Here is a 16,431-nt window from a genome sequence, read left to right on the forward strand (position 1 = left end):
TAACACCCACCATGTGCTCCCTAAACAGGTCTCTCTTGAAAATGAGTTCTTGTGGCTCAATGAGACTACCTGTATAAATAAAGGCTAAATAAATAAAAAATAAAATAATTTTGCCGTTTACACCTTTATTATGACAACATAATATCAACTGGCCAAACTATGCACCATGATGAAGTCAAAAATATACTGATCATTTTAATGGCTTACCCAAAATCATCAGTCTGGCCAACAAGATAAATAAAACAACCTTAAAATATTAAATATGTGAATGGGGATAAATTTATTCTCCTTTGAAATTGATCATTTCTCCCTGGACACACGCCAAAAGTGCTGACTCATCAGTACAGCACTGAAGTCAATCATCTGATTTGCTCTTCATTCTCATGTCATTCATATGTTTGACATTCTGCGACTACAGAAGAAAAAACAACTTACTGTAAAAAACAAGTATATGAAATGATTCTTTCTAAATCACTGAAAGCTTTTTGTGCGTCAGTGTTGCACGTGATCTAAAAACTGATGCGCCATTTCCTGCTTTCACCGCAGTTTATGTGCTGCAGTAATCTTCTACTGCTAAACTAAATAAAAAAAATACTGACATCGGACCCATTTGTGACGTGAAATAAAAAGGAAATGTGAACGAAAGTTGTTTAAATTTTTGACCATGAGTTTGGTGACTGAATAAAAACCATACTGAAGAGCTCTAATTTGAATTAAAGCAATATTAAAAACGACTTAATGTAAACAGGAAGTTTATCATTTACATGATACTTAAATGTACAGATCTGTAGAAGTTTACACAAACTGTACCATCTTCAACTATCCCAACCAGACCTGAAGGTTTTCATCTATTGCACGAGCCCCTCCAAGAACATCAAGCACTGTGAGCTCAGCTGGTGGAGGAGACACAACGCACAAAAAAAACATGAAAATAAAAACAAAAGGATGAAGGAAAATGTAGAGAAATGATACAAACGTGTCAGTTTTGTGCACTCAGGAGGTATAAATATATCCCAGTCTGGAATATTAATACAAGAAGTTCAGCTCTTAATTCTATATTTTTAGATGCAAGAGCCTATCTAAACAAAAAATACTGTTTACAAAAGCAAAAATAAAAACATGTAGTTCATTTTAGACATGAAAACCTGTTGGAGCTCCACATTTAGAGGCCTGTCCTAAACATAGTTTTAGTCTCAGTGTTTCCATGAGGACCCCATGAAGATGTGCGCTGAGTAAATCTAAGATTTATTTAATGTCCCAGCAGATAAACCACCTGTCCAACAGTTAGAGTTCACCTCCACTGTGGTGCCGTCCTCCTCCACCAATGGGGCCAGAAGTCCAACCACATTCAAGTTTTAAAACGATCGTTTTAAAATGTCAACGATCCACAGTGACATTTGACCTGATCTTTGTTCCCACGGCAGCTCTCCTCTGACAGGACATAATCAGGAGTCGATGCAGTCCATCCCATAATGATCCTGAGGGTGTGCAGTCCAGTGCGTCACCAACCTGTTGCCTCCATTTGTTTCAAAACCAGAAACGTTCTGACGTGGTTGGAGTCAAACTACATCTTGATGTTGCTGAAGTCCTTGGACAGACTCTGCAGGTACGCATCATGAATGGCACCGAGGAAGTCTGGGTCAGTCTAGACCAGGAAGACAAACATGACGAGGATGAGCAAACTATTTATTTGTGCTTACACACTTTTACAGACACTTCGATTAAAACTCATGTTTGAAAACACAAACGTTTTAATAACTAATTAATTTCATAAAGCAGCAACGGTTTGTTTGTCCTGTGGTACAAATAATCCAATCCTGAGAGAAGCATCTCACCGGGCGACTCAAAATCTAAGAAGACAGGTGATTTTTTTAAATTAATCTAATGAAGTACACTTTTTTAAACACAAAGACAAACATGGACAGTTCTTTTTTTAATGATTCCCCCCCCCCCCCCCCAACAAACAGATTTTAGACTTTGACACTGTAGTGAACCTGATCTGACCCTGATCTGACCCTGATCTGACCCTGATGACCTCAAATCTATCAGATGGACAGAGACTGCTATTTTCATTGATCTGAATGCAGTCTGAGCCATCTGGTGACTTTCTTTCTTGAATTAATCAAGCAGAAAAGACAATTCTCTATGATCATCACTGTTTACAAATGTTTGATAATCAAATTGTGTTAGTTCACTCAATGCTTACAGGTTGGAAAGAACTACTCATTCTTATTTTACATAAGCAGTAAGTAATGATTTTTATTCCTCATTCAAAGAAGAAATCAGGTTAATATGCATTTCTTGATTCTCTGTCTGAAATGAGCCAAGTAATGTAAGTATGTTAAAGGTCGGTTTTCGGTCAACTAAAATGTTTACTGAGAAGAAATGTCATGTTTTACTATTTGAGAAGATATAACAGCGTGAGACTCCACGAAGTCTGGTCGTCTGCAATAATCTTTTCTGTATGTTGAAAACAATCCTTGACTTATGATAACATCTTACATCACAAACCACACCTCTATTTCTGGTCCATCGACCAATCAAAAGCTCTCAAATGAACCGGAAGTCGACCCATTTAAAATGTGGCAACTTCCCAGTTCATGTTAGAATTCAGGAGAATTCCGGAGAGTCTGGAGTCTGATAGTTCCAGAGGCTGAGGAGATGAAGAACTAGAGAGTTGCTGGAGTTGAAAGATTCTGTTAGAGTCTGAGAAGTTCTGAAGAATGAAAGGAGTTCATGGTTCTTGGGTGCAAACGCATTCAGGATGATCCAGAGACGTTTTGGGATTATAATTTCTGTTTGAAAACCACGTACGACTCCCCGAGGGTTTGGTAGTTCTCACGGAGACGCTGAAAAGAGTCAGAAAGGAACCTACACCGACGCTGAGTTCATCATCAAGGTAGATGGTTCTATTTTCGACCAAGTGTACCGTGGGCAAGCTGATATCTGATGGAGCGTGCAATTTCTGGTCAAACAGATTAATTCCCTCACATATTTCTCTGTAAGATAAATCTCCATTTCATCTTAAAACTCTCCTCTTTCTCATAAAATCAGTACAGATATTTTAGAAATATCTGAAGCAAAGTCCTCGTTCACCGCAGAGTGATCGATGTCCCTTTTCTGTGAAACTTGTCTGTTATTATTTTCATATTTTGCCAAATTAATGTAAATGTTTGATGTTAAACTTTGATTCTGAAAATAAATGACCGCATTCATTTTGATGGGTCAAAGATAAATAACGTCTCTCGTTACATTTCTGTTAAATTCAATGCACGACATTACACAGTCAGAAAGATGAGGAACTCGTGAATATATTGTATGCATATATACCTCAAGTATATGTATTACTACAACATTCAAGAATGTACTTTTGAATGTTTTCTGTCAAAGGAGAGCTCCCATGCAGGCACGAAAAAACAACTTTAGTGCTCGAGTTTATGAAAACTAACTAAAGAAGAGTCTAAGACAGGTTTCAGACACCTGTGACATCTCTGACTATTTTGAGAGAAACTTTGTCGCACAAAAAAAAAAAAAAGTTCAAAGTTCAAGCAGAAATATTGCGAGCCTCAGACACTCGTGCGAGGAAACTGAAAACATTCACAAATGTTCTGAGACACTTTGGAAAATATACAAGATGAAAAAAGAGACTTGTGACGCCAACACAAGCTTAAATTAGTTTCTCCTAAATCAGATCAATGCATTTTTTATTTGATCTCACTGAAAATTGTTAGATTTTATATCTGGATTATTGAGCATGGACTTTGTGCAGAAAAAATAAACAATTTTAGCACAATCTGAGACACAGCATTTAGTCCAAAACTAAACTCTGCAGCCACAGTGAGGATAAATCACACAAAAGCTTTTCCTTTAACTTCTCGCAGATGTTTGCTTTATGCTCGTAGTACCTTGATGAGATGTATCAAAGTCTCCTGCAGCTGTGTTTTACTGCATGCGCCTGGCAGAGACTCCACAGCTCGTCCAGAGGCAGACGATGGCTCGGAGGGAGCAGAAGGGACCACCGGTGCTGCAGCTGTTTTAACGGTCTGCTGGAAGGCGCTGGGGGAAAGAAGTACTGAAATCTCTGACCCTGGAACAGCAAGACCTGGACTCATGGGGACGGCCTGAGAAGACAAAGAAAACAGACAGCCAACAAGTTGAATTATAAACTAATAATAATAATGTATCAATGAGACTGATAAAGCTGCCATCAGCCAAGTGAGCTCAACTCACTGGGATTGGTTTAATCATGGTGGGAAGCTGAGAGAAAACATCCTTCTTGGGCTCTTGGAAACTGTGAGGTGGGACCAGTGTGCTTGGCAGGAAGCTGGGTGCGAGCATGTGTTTGTGGACGACTGAATTCACAGATGACACTGCTGGTTTGAGTGTGCCGATCATCTCCTGTCCCAAAAAGGTTGAAGGAGCAGCTGGAGATGCTGTGGACCCAGCAGGGGCAGCAAGAACCTCTGCATCAGCTAAAGGCATCATATAAGGAGAGACCGAGCACTGAGGCTGGGGTTCTGATCTGGGGACAACTGACTGGAAAACAGGACTGGGATTTAGCACAAAGGAAGTTGGGATTAGGCCGGAGCCTTGTCGCTGCTGGTTGGAGATGGGATCTTGGGCTGAGAACTGGGAAGTGATAAATGGGCTTTGCTGGGCAGCAGAAGGAAAGGTTTGTTTCTGGATGTAGGCTGAGGGAAGGTCACTGGAAGCATCAGGGATCTGTGCAGGCTTGGTCATCAAAGGAGGTTCTTTAGGAAGAGATGAGCCAAAGAGCTCCTCAACCGTGATCTGCTTCACCACCGTATGAGTACTCTGTTCATTAACAAGAGACATGCGACAAGCTCGATCATTCATTTACTGCAAACATCAGTCAATGTTTTAAAGCTCTGTCTGCTGGTGCAGGAAATCACATCTAAAACCAGTTTTAAAATGTTATTTCAATTTTACATATAAACCACACAAAAATACAAAAATCATCCTAAAAAAGATCTTTAAGAATCAACATTATTTATTATTAGACATTCTCAGATGGGAACTTAAAATGGTCACAGGTGTAATCAAACACCATCTCAGACACTGGAAACAGTGTCAGAAAACAAAGTGTTGGGCTAAAAACATCTCCTCATTTAAGTATCTATTAAAATTATGGTCTGGAATAACTTTGAAATCTGTCCATGCATCCATGTGTAAGTGAAGAAAAGGACAAGACCTTTCAAACAAACAAGTAAAATATATTTTATAAATACCTTTTCAGGTGGTTGTGCGTTCTGTTCTGTAGCGTCACTGATCATCGTTTTCATGTTTGATTCTGTCGGCACCTTCAGTTCTCTTGACATGCCCTTTAAAAACACAAATATTGATACACACATTTGATATTACATCAAATAATATTAATCTTCTTTCAGCTTTTCCCTCTTCAGGGGTCGCCACAGCGAGTCGTCCTCCTCCATTTCACTCTGTCCTCACTCCAACTACCGGTACCTCCATGTTTCTCTCTAACTGCATCCATATACTTTGTCTTTTTCCTGGCAGCTGCACCATCCTTCTACCAGTATACCCACTGTCCCTCCTCTGGACATGTCCAAACCATCTCAGTCTGGCCTCTCTAGCTTTATCTCCCAGTTGTTCAGCCTGTGCTGTACCTCTGATGATCTCATTCCTAATCTTATCCATCCTTGTTACTCCTAAGGAGAACCTCAACATCTTCATTTCTGCCACTTCCAGGTCTTTGTCTTTTTGTCCATGTCTCCATCTCCAGACCATACAACATAGCTGGTCTCACCACTGTCTTGTAAACTTTTCCTTTGTTGACACTGTTTTGTCACAAATCACTCCTGAAACTTTTCTCCATCCACTCCATCCTGCCTGGACTCTCTTTTTCACCTCTTTACCACACTCCTCATTTTCCTGGACAGTTGACCCCAAATATTCAAAGTCCTGCACCGTTGTGACCTCTGCTCCTTGTAGCCTCACTGTTCCACTGGCCTCCCTCTCATCCACACACATGTACCCTGTCTTACTACGGCTGACTTTCATTTCTTTTCATTCAAGTGCATGTACCTCCACCTCTCCAAGTTCTCTTCCACCTGTTCCCTGTTCTCACCACAGATCACAATGTCATCTGCACACGTCATTATCCATGGGGATTCCTGCCTGACCTCATCTGTTAGTCTGTTCATAACCAGACCAAACAAAAAGGGGCAAAGAGCTGATCTTTGATGCACTCCTGCCTCCACCTTGAAGCCATCTGTCACTCCTACAGCACATCTCACCACTGTCCTCATACATGTTCTGTACCAGTTTAACATACTTCTCTGCCATTCCAGATTTCCTCATCCACACCTCCTCCCTCGGCACTCTGTCATATGCTTTTTCTAAATCCACAAAGACACAATGGAGTTCTTTCTGACCCTCTCTGTACTTCTCCATCAGCATTCTCAAAGCAAAGATGGCATCTGTGGTGCTCCTTCTTGGCATGAAACCATACTGCTGCTCACAGATAGTCACCTCTCATCTAAGTCTTGCTTCCATAACTCACTCCCAGATCTTCATCGTGTGACTCATCAACTTAACACTCCTGTAGTTGCTACAACTCTGTACATCAACCTTGTTCTTAAAAATGGGCACCTGCACACTTCTCCATTCCTCAGGTACTTTCTCAGTCAAACATGCCATTGAATATTTGAGTCAAAAACCTCACTGCCATCTCTCCAAGACATTTCCAAACCTCCACTGCCTTCCCCATCTTCATTCTGTTTGGAGCTTTCTGGACTTGACCCTCACTAATCTTTCCCACTTCCTGGGCCACAGTTTCTACAACCTCTACTCTTCTTTCTCTTTCATCCTCTTCATTCTTTAACTCTTTAACAAAGTACTCCTTCCATCTTCCTGTCACACTCTCCTCACTTGTTAGAACATTAACATTCCAATCTTTAACAAGCCTAACCTGCTGCACATCCTTTCCAGCCTGATCCCTCTGTCTCACCAATCGGTACAAGTCCTTCTCATCCTCTTTAAGTGTCCAGCCTCCCATACAACTCATCATATGCCTTCTGTTTTGCCTTTGCTACCTCTTTTTGCCCTACGTTGCATCTCCTTATATTCCTGTCTACCCTAGTCAGTCCTTTCATTGTCCCATTTCTTCTTGGATAATCTCTGCCTTTGGATAGCTTCCTGCATCAAATATTAATAATAGAATAAAATAAAAACATGGTACGATACAGCAACAAATGTCAAGTTGCGTGTTCTTACTCTTTGGTAGTCCTCCTTTGCTTTGCTGAGCAGTTCCATGATGCCGATGGACCGTGGTTCTGCGACGCCATTGGTTCTACACGACTCGGTTCTCTCTGGGGACTTCCTCTGAGCATAGTCCGCCTCTTGTTTCACAATCCTGGAGGAGCATCACAACATGGCACAAATAACTAACATCTATTTGTTGTTTGAAAAAGTGACATTTTTAATAACAATTCCTTGATCAAAGTAGAGCTATTTTTAAAATTAATATTTAAAAAATACTGAACAAACAGCAGTTTAATTAAACTTATACACAAACATTATGAAAGTGTTGACCTACTTACTTGACCATCAGCTGAGCAATCCGTTGACAATCTCTCTTATCGTAAAACCAAATACTGTAGATGCCCACTGTTAAAAAATACAAACACATTGTTTAAAAGTTTATAAGCAGAATAAATACACCAAAAAAAACCCTCTTCATACTCACCACCTCCTAGCATTTCCAAATAACTACTTGACTTTAGAGTCTCGTTGGAAATGATTAAGAATAATTTGTATTTTTTAAAACATTAGCACAATAGATTTATTTTATTTAGAGATAATACAGATTTTTGTCCTACTAGATGTTCTGGAGTCAATTCTAAATTATGCTGCATTTGAAAAAAAAAAAAAAAAAAAGTATGCATTTCTATCAAGTACCAGAAGAAACGTAAAAATAATAAATTCCGGCAGCTCTGAAGACCAACAAAAACATCAACATCAAAGACAACAGATTAATAACAAAATGTAAAATTGTGGATCATGAGTTTTCATTAAAACAAGAACTAGTCAGTATAACAGTGGCTGTGTCATTTTTGTGTGTGACAAAAACACTGGTGTGTTTACCGTCCCCCAGGAGGCTGTGGTTACCTGGAGACGTAAGAGTTCGCCCCCCGAAGCATCTACTGCTACCGAAGGGATTACAAAACAGTGTAAACAAGTGTGTGTCAGTACATGTTTCTCATGTTCTCAATGTCTGAACACACACTACAGCCTCAAGCAGTGAGTTCACCAGCACTCACAGAGACCCAAGTAGGACTCAAATACTTGTTAATGATCAGCGTCCTCTGAAAAATCAGTCCTCCTTGTGTTTGACTTGTTTTTTTTTTATTTAAACGTCCTCTTGGGTCAGCTCAACCTGCATTTCTTCCTTCGAGGGAGGAGTCGGCTCATCCGAGCTTCTCTCACTTCCAACATAACAAATGGGACTTTATCCCCCAATGGTCGCAGCTTTATAGCAGCAAAACTATTGACGACAGACTCTACACACTGACAAAAGTGCTTTATGAGAACTAGTGAGTGTGCAAATGGGACTACGTGAGGGACTACCATAAACAAACCAATGGAGCAGGGAACCAGGAGAGGATACTATCAGAAAATAATTTCTGAGAGCCAGTTTTGACAAGAGGCTGTCGACCGCCAGAGTTCAGGAGCCATTTGAGGATTACAGTTCATCGGTCGCTTACTAAAGACTTGCACACAAAAACTATCTTTCTACAACAAATGACTAAGGAATTATGATTTCAGCTTATGAGCTCAAGTGAAGCCATCAGAGAAGTCGTTTCTACTGGAATACCAAGAAGACGTTTCATCATGTCCTCGATACCAGCCAGGCTGGTGTGCAAACCAAACCCAAAAGGAGAGCAGTCGACTCTGACGTTGACCTTGGCCATGCTGTTTTTTCTCATAAGCAAACAAATGGGAAAACAATCAAACTCCTTGTTCGTTGCACTGATGAAGCTTCTCTTTAGACTTCTAGTAGATTACCTTGGTGGCAGCGCTGTCAGCTACTTTTTGAAGATTTGAAGAATTTTGTGCCTTTTTTACTTCACCAAACATGGCTGGAGGACTTTACTAAACAATCTTAGTAGATTAATTTGAGCCCTGTCTCTTTGACGGCAGCCTGAAGGCAGTAAGAGAATGGTTTCCAAGTCGAGCTGAAGTCGCCGTTTGGCCATGAGTGCTAAAGTATTTATTTTTAATGCTGCAAGACGTCAAAATGACTTCAAGCAATATGGAAAACAGATGTTTCATCGAACACTGGGGAGGTGTCTTTCTGTGATTTTCACAGGTATGATATTTATTATTTGTGTGCTTGTGATGGTTTATGCTTTTCTTTGATAAGTGTTGTTTTATGATCAACACATTATGATAAAAACTAATAATATAACTAAAAATAGTACAATATTACAGATAATATATATTAAAATTTATGTTCAGCAATATAAAAATATTTTAATACATTTATCATGATGCAAAAAAATATTTAAACATTTAGTCTGTTTTCTGGTAAGAAATCTCATTGCATCATTATTCAGATACTTGGAGTGAAAGTACAAATGCAGAACTTTTCAGTTTTCTTTCTGTTGTGGCAACTAATCTCTAATATTTAATTAAAAAACAAAACAACAACAACAACAGAAAAAAGCAAAGACATTAACAATAAATAAATGAATAAGACTGCTTCTGAGATCTGTTAAAGCAGGCACCACAGAATACATCTTTTTTTAAGTGCATTTTTTTTCTCCAAAACACTCACGGTTGCCATTTCTGTAGAGCAAGAATGGATCTTGCAGCTGAAACTCCAGGTCTTTATTTATTGGCTCCACAAGGTTCTCTGTACTCAGTCGATTCATGATGATGAAGCCATGATGAGGAGAGGCAGACCTACAAAAAAACAGGACCAACACGACACAACTGAATTTATTTGGAGTTCCCCATTTTGAGAACATATTGCCATTTTAATGGAAGTCACCATAAAAAGACACTTTACTGACTCCACGAGAGTAACTGGTTTGTCAGAAAAGCAGATAAAATCAAAACTCCTTTCTAACAAGACTTAAAGAAAGTGGTCCAGATGACACGATTTAACCTTTTTTGTTGCTTTCTAACAACCGTAGTAATAACGCTCCACAGTTATACAGTTGTAAAAATTCTAACGTTACACTGCAAATTGAGACCGAGTTAATGCAACCACGGCAGAGTATAAACATATTTTGAATAACCGTGTGAAGTTATAGGTTTAGTCGAGCTCACCAGGGGTGTCCAGTCCTGGTCCTCAGGGACCACTATCCTGCATGTTTTAGATGTTTCTCTGCTCCAACACACCTGATTTGAATCAATGGTGACTAACATGGATCAGCAGAACATGAAGAAGTAATTCAAACATTAAATTAGGTGTGTTGGAGCAGAGAAACATCAAAAACCAGAATTAGACACCCCTGAGTTAAACAGAGATGTGTTGTAGAATGTTTTCTTGCAGTGTTTTCTGAAGCAGCAGAGTCTTTTGTTTAGAAGCGTTGCTGTGAGACACAAAAGAAGGGGGACAAAATGTGAACGATTGAGAACAGTTTGTCCAGGGATGACATGTCAAAATATTCATTTACAACATAAATTGCTTAAATTTCTCACCAAGAGTTGGATCGTTGGGATGGACCAGTCTTTGCTGTAATGTATTTTGGGGTTTGAAAGCCACTGGGACGTCATGTTTAGAAAATAAACGTCTCGGTTTCTCTGAGAAGCAGGAGTTTCAGATCCAGTCCGCTGGCACAAACAGAGTAATATTGTGTATGCTGTTCAGTGTCAGGGCTGTGATCAGTCTTACATCGGGGAAACAAAACAGCCACTGGCCAAAAGGATGGCCCAGCACAGAAGAGCAACACCATCAGGCCACGACTCTGTGGTTTGCACTCATCTGAAGGCCAGAATGAAAATAATCTGTCCATAATTAAACAGGGACAGAGGCCTCCGTGTCTAAATGTCCCCCTCTTACAATGCTGTTATTGCTAGTATCACTCAGCCCTCTGTGAATAGCAAGCAGCCGCTAGGGCACCAACGATTTATCGTCAGGCTAATGGTCCTCCTTTATCATGTGAACAACTAGTTTTGACTGTCACAAGCAAACTGGTTGATCCACTACAACAAGGTGGTATTTATAAGACTGAGTTTATTGCAACTCCTCAGAATGAGTGTCTTTTGGATAAAAGATGAAATGTTTCAACATGATTTTTTAATTTTCTTGAATCCATCCAGAGGACCTGACTTAACTTTGTTAGCTCTCTAGTAAAGTCAAGTAGTTTCACAATAAGTGTTCTCTTACAAAGCAATTTGATAGTGTCATTTTACATGTAGAAATATTCTTGACTTGTAGTTTACGTTTGACCAAAAGTCAAACCTCCACTTAAAAAAAAAAAATCACACTTGTTTGTTCTTGTCTACTCTTTGATATTTCAAATAAGTATTAATAACTAATGTTTCGACAGTGCCTTCCCACTATATTGATGGTTTTCTTTGGATTAACCATTACTATCTTGAGTCACGCGGAGTCCACTTTTGTTTACAAAAATCATGGCCTGCGCACGTGCGCAACATTACGTCAAATAACGTAGAGAAACGTAAAGCTGAACGGATAAACAGCCTTCATGTTCTCGAGTTAAATCACTCTCAGGGTCTTAAGCGTACCTCGCATAAACAAACAGCGTTCCCTCGATTTCAGTCTTCTCCTGAAAACATAAAATAACTGTCAGACGAAAACAACAGCAGCAAACAACCGCAGCAACCCCAAACGAGCTGTACAGTTAGCTTGTCTAGCTAGCAAACCCCAGTTTACACTAGCGGTTTACAAGAAACTAAACAAATGGAACTACAATTAAATCAACGCATTTAAGAAAGCTAGCCCTTTTTTTTAAAACAACTCCTGACCCTTTATTTTGATTATTATTATTTAGTTGTGTAAAGGGGCCAGTCACAGTGCTGACTCCACCGAGTTTCAGGTCTTTTTCAGGCCACTTACCCACTGGTTTGCTTTGGAATTGAAGGTGTAAAGAGCTACCTGACCAGTAACGTCCAGTAATTGGTTGATGTACGGATCTTGTCTCTGCAGAGCTGCTAAGCTCATCAGATGTCCAGCATTTACCGTCTCCATCTTCGAATGTGATTGTTGCTCCCTTACGGACTGATTTCTGCAAACACTTGTAGCTTCCGCTGTTACCGGAAATTGCAACACTTAAAAACTTCCCTAGCGACTCATTACTCCGTTGTGAATAATTCGTACAGGATAGTCTCAGTAAATTAAATAAAATTTCATTTAAATCTCATTCATTTAAAATTATTTAGTAAATAGACGTTTGTGTTATATGACGGAGCTAATATTTTCCTACTGTAATTTAAAATAAAAAAAATCAATCTAACAAATAAATAAATAACGTATAAAGGTGTAGCTATTTCAGCAGTTCGCGATGAATCAGGTTTATTATCACGTTCTGTAAAAATAAAGGTGTGGAGTAAATAAATCATATATACTTAAAAATGCCACGTTTTATTGAAGTAGCAAGTTTGTTAAACATAAAATGCATTTTACTACCTTTACTTTAATTTTTTATAGAAAAAAATATTTATATCTTATCCTTTAGGTAATTTTAAAAATCACAATATTAGTATAATCTACCTCTGATTTGCAAAAGATACGTACAACATTCCTGATTAAAAAGTCTGCAAATTTATTATATCAATATAATTTAAGACTTCACTTTCACAAACTTCACTTTCACTCTCAAAGCAGGATTGTCATTTGGCTCTACATATGATGGTTCCTTTCTTACCTGCCTCTGTTCACTGAACAAGGAATATAATCCGAGGATTACGTGCTACCGTAAAACTGCTTTATCCTCCCCTGTGCTGGCACAGGTAATCCAATCACTGCTAACTTTCCATCAGAGCTCTGAACTACTCATTTCCTCTGCAATGGCTATTGAGTGAGCACAAAGAACAGCGCCGTGATGAGGCCCCAGAGAAGAGCCAGGTGACAGAATGCCATTTATTATCAGGGGAAGAGCCCTGAGGGGTAAGTCCAAAGATCTGCTGGGACACATGATGAGGGGGGGTTGGTCCTCTAGTTCAAGATAAAGTGAAATCAGAGATTTGGTCACCATAATAATTATATGTCAGGAACATTATGGCTTCATTGTGCCTGATCTGAGTCTTTATCAGCTGTTTTCATTTCAGATCAGTTTTTAATTATAACACTGTCAATTAAAGGCCTAGCTTTCCTTGAATTAATTCATATGCCTGCTGCCTTTCATGCCAGAGTTTTGGACAAAGATCATATTATGATCAGTAGGGATGGAGCCATTTTTGTCAAACTTTGCTGATGTTGTATGTGAAATCTCATGCCATACCATGAGATCTCACACTCAGCATGTTGGGAATGACTCTCAGCTACTACCAGATCGAATAGTAGCACAATCTATGTAAAACTGTATGAAGTATAGCCATTTTGTTTAGGGTTAAATACAAAAGTTAAGCAGTTATGCTCACCCATCGATTACTTTCTAAAGGTTTAATGAAAATCCATCTGAAATACTTCGTTAACATAGTTGACAGTATGTTAATGCTAGTTTGAACAATGCTCTTGCACAGCGGTTAATGCATGGGTTGGGAATGACTCTCAGTTACTACCACTTCAAACTTTAGCTCAATAGCTGTGAAATTGGCTGAATTTTAGCCATTTTTGTTTGCGCAGATTGATGTGCGATGGCAGTTTGAGATGCATTGACTTTCAAAGTTAATCAGTTGTAGATGTACAACTTTATTACATTTACATGTACATTGTAGTGTATATGTTATTTACATATTAGTACATAATTTATTGAAAGTTCAATTAAAATCAGTCCAGTGGTCCCATAAGTTATTTGGCTAATAAACAGACAAGACTCCAAGTAATTAATTGCAAATTTAAAATTTTGCACATCTGTTGGTGGTCAGAACATCTGTTGTAGAGCAGTCTCAGTTACTACCACACCTATATATATATATAGTAGCTCAATACCTGTAAAATTGTCTGAGTTGTAGCTATTTATGCGTTTTCTTAGTTTGATTAGCTGTGACGGCCTTTTTTCAATGGATTGACTTGAAAAGTTAATCAGTTCTCTTCAATGATTATTTCCTGAAAGTTTCATTAAAATTCATCCAGTGGGTCATGAGATATTTTGCCAAAAGACAAAAACCCAAACACACTGTTAAACTTTTTTTTACACCAAGGCTATTCAACTAAATTGCTCAGGGGGCCACAGTTACTGAAAGCCAAGAGCTCATGGGTCTGACATCCATCAGTTATTGTCATTAAGTACGTTTGTTTTACAATTTAAAATCTAGTTTTATTTAAAAATGAACCCATTGGTGGGCCGAACTGAGCACACCTGGGCCTGATTTGGCCCCCGGACCACCAGTTGAAGCTCTGCACTAATTCTCTCCCTATTTATAGAAAACAAACAAACAAACAAACAAAAAAAACCCACACAACTGCGTTTTTAAACTCTTCATCCATAAAACAAAAAAACAAACAAACAAGCAAGCAAGCAAACAAACAAACAAACAAACAAACAAACATGTTTTTAATGGACAACAGGTGTTTATTTCGCTCTTAATTAAGCAATAAGTAGAGCCCCAGTTCGCAGCCTTGTGTTTTCACTATATTTTAGTGGGAACATCTTGGACTGGGGACCTGCAGCTGCTCCGGGTCCAGCTCGTCCTCCGCACGCGCTGTCAGTCTGCAGCCAGGGACCCGGATGTGGCGGAAACTGCTCTGCGCTCCTCTCCGGGTCTGCGCTCCGGGAAGCTTCTAGCCGCTCCGCTCGGGCTCGCGCCGTCGTCACATTCAGGTGTCCTCTTCCAACGATGAGTTGGATTTAAAACGAATCTCTTCAATGTGGATTCGAGGATGCAAGGAGCAGATGAACAGACTGAAGGTAAAAAAAAAAAAAAAAATGTGCGGAGAGCTGAGGGACAGTTGGAGTGGGCGAGAGCGCTTTGGTTTATTCTTTAAATGTCCTCTTTAAGCTGTTTTTGTTATTCTCTAAGTTGTTTGTCCATATAATGTATCTTTTAATATAATTGTGTGCTGATAATGTGGATCTATGAGGGTTTTTTTTTCTAGAACAGTTCAAATGCATAGGAATAAGAAATAAAAAGACTTATTTGTGATAAGTTGTTTTTAGAAACATGTGGCAGGTTCTGACGGTCATACAGAGATGCAAACAAACTTTTCAGGTAAATTCAGCTCATTTCAGGTTTTACAGGGTACAAGTGGTAACACCCCCCCCACACACACACACCACCACACACACTGATCAGTTTGAGTCTTATAATGCAACAACACATTTTTTAATCAAATGGTGGTTTGAAGAGAAGCTATTTTCTGAGAAATTTAACATTGACTGAAAGGGTTTAGGATAGCTCCTTGATATTTCTTTAAATTTTGTGTTAACTTAAAAAAACTTGTATAATTCACACAAAAAATACAATTAAAGGCCCAACCTTTGAAATAACATCCAACTCATTCTCATGCCATGTTGTAAAATGTCACGCTCAGATCATGTGTTGTGAATAATTCTCAGCTACAATTCACATTTTAGCACAATGTCTATAAAATTGACAAATTTTTACTAAATTGTTTTCTAATTTAAGCCAAGTATGTCTGCAGCCATTTTGAGGTGGGGTGGTGTCAAAATGTTATTTGCTGAATATAATGCTCTAAATCCATCCAGTGGTAAAAACATCTGGTAAAATCAGTTAGTGCTCAGAATATGTGCTGAACTCTCAGCTACAACTAAATTTTAGCTTAATGCAGTTAGACTGGCTAAACTACAGTTGTATTTGCTAAGGTTTCCTATAGCTGTAGCAGCCATCTTGAATGTAGTTGGCTCCAATCAGTAAGTTCAATTATTACATTTAAAGAGTTTTGCTAAGAACAAACAAACATACACATAAAGTAAAACATTATCAACATAAAAACAAAGCAGAGTGTTAGAAGACTCTGATCCTTTCTTTGTGGACTTCATTCAACTTTAGCATCTTTCTGTTCACATGAAAGTCTCTGTAAGTTCTGAGGCTTTGTCTTGTTGCCTGAACGTGAAACGTTGGCTGTTCTCCGGTGAACAGCCGGCCCTGGTGTGGTTCTGCTGTGGAGCGGCAGTGTGCCGTAGTGTCTGTGTCAAGGACACGCTTCTCTTCACTCGTGGTCTGCATTGATTTTAAAGACCGTTTCTCTCAGTCATGCAGGCTGATCTGCTCTCCATCTCTGGCTCAGTTGTTTTCACGTTCACATCAGAAACTGCACGTGAATCACAATAAGTTTTGTCCCATCGTTAAGTTAAT

The 16,431-nt window shown here is 39.0% G+C and overlaps 1 protein-coding gene across 1 annotated transcript; it reads right to left on the bottom strand.

The window, feature by feature from the left end:
- Positions 1-1,369: 1,369 nt before the first annotated feature.
- Positions 1,370-12,232, bottom strand: dcp1a (decapping mRNA 1A). Its single transcript, XM_037684953.1, has 9 exons — positions 12,071-12,232; positions 11,740-11,780; positions 9,818-9,945; positions 7,581-7,647; positions 7,255-7,393; positions 5,250-5,342; positions 4,231-4,815; positions 3,906-4,121; positions 1,370-1,645 (listed from the first exon to the last, which is right to left on the bottom strand). Exons 1-9 carry the CDS (start codon positions 12,200-12,202, stop codon positions 1,565-1,567), a joined length of 1,482 nt encoding a protein of 493 aa, XP_037540881.1. The 5' UTR covers positions 12,203-12,232; the 3' UTR covers positions 1,370-1,564.
- Between the last annotated feature and the right edge of the window lie 4,199 nt (positions 12,233-16,431).

This window comes from Nematolebias whitei, chromosome 11 (assembly GCF_014905685.2).
Source record: "Nematolebias whitei isolate Nwh7 chromosome 11, NemWhi1, whole genome shotgun sequence".
Lineage (NCBI taxonomy): Eukaryota > Metazoa > Chordata > Actinopteri > Cyprinodontiformes > Rivulidae > Nematolebias > Nematolebias whitei.

Coding starts and splice junctions, on each gene's coding strand:
- dcp1a (XM_037684953.1), bottom strand. CDS start 12,202: ATGGAGACGGTAAATGCTGGACATCTGATGAGCTTAGCAGCTCTGCAG. Junction 4,816..5,249: donor ACGCACAACCACCTGAAAAG/GTATTTATAAAA, acceptor GTTAATGAACAG/AGTACTCATACGGTGGTGAA. Junction 1,646..3,905: donor CTTTGATACATCTCATCAAG/GTACTACGAGCA, acceptor TTCCTGGTCTAG/ACTGACCCAGACTTCCTCGG.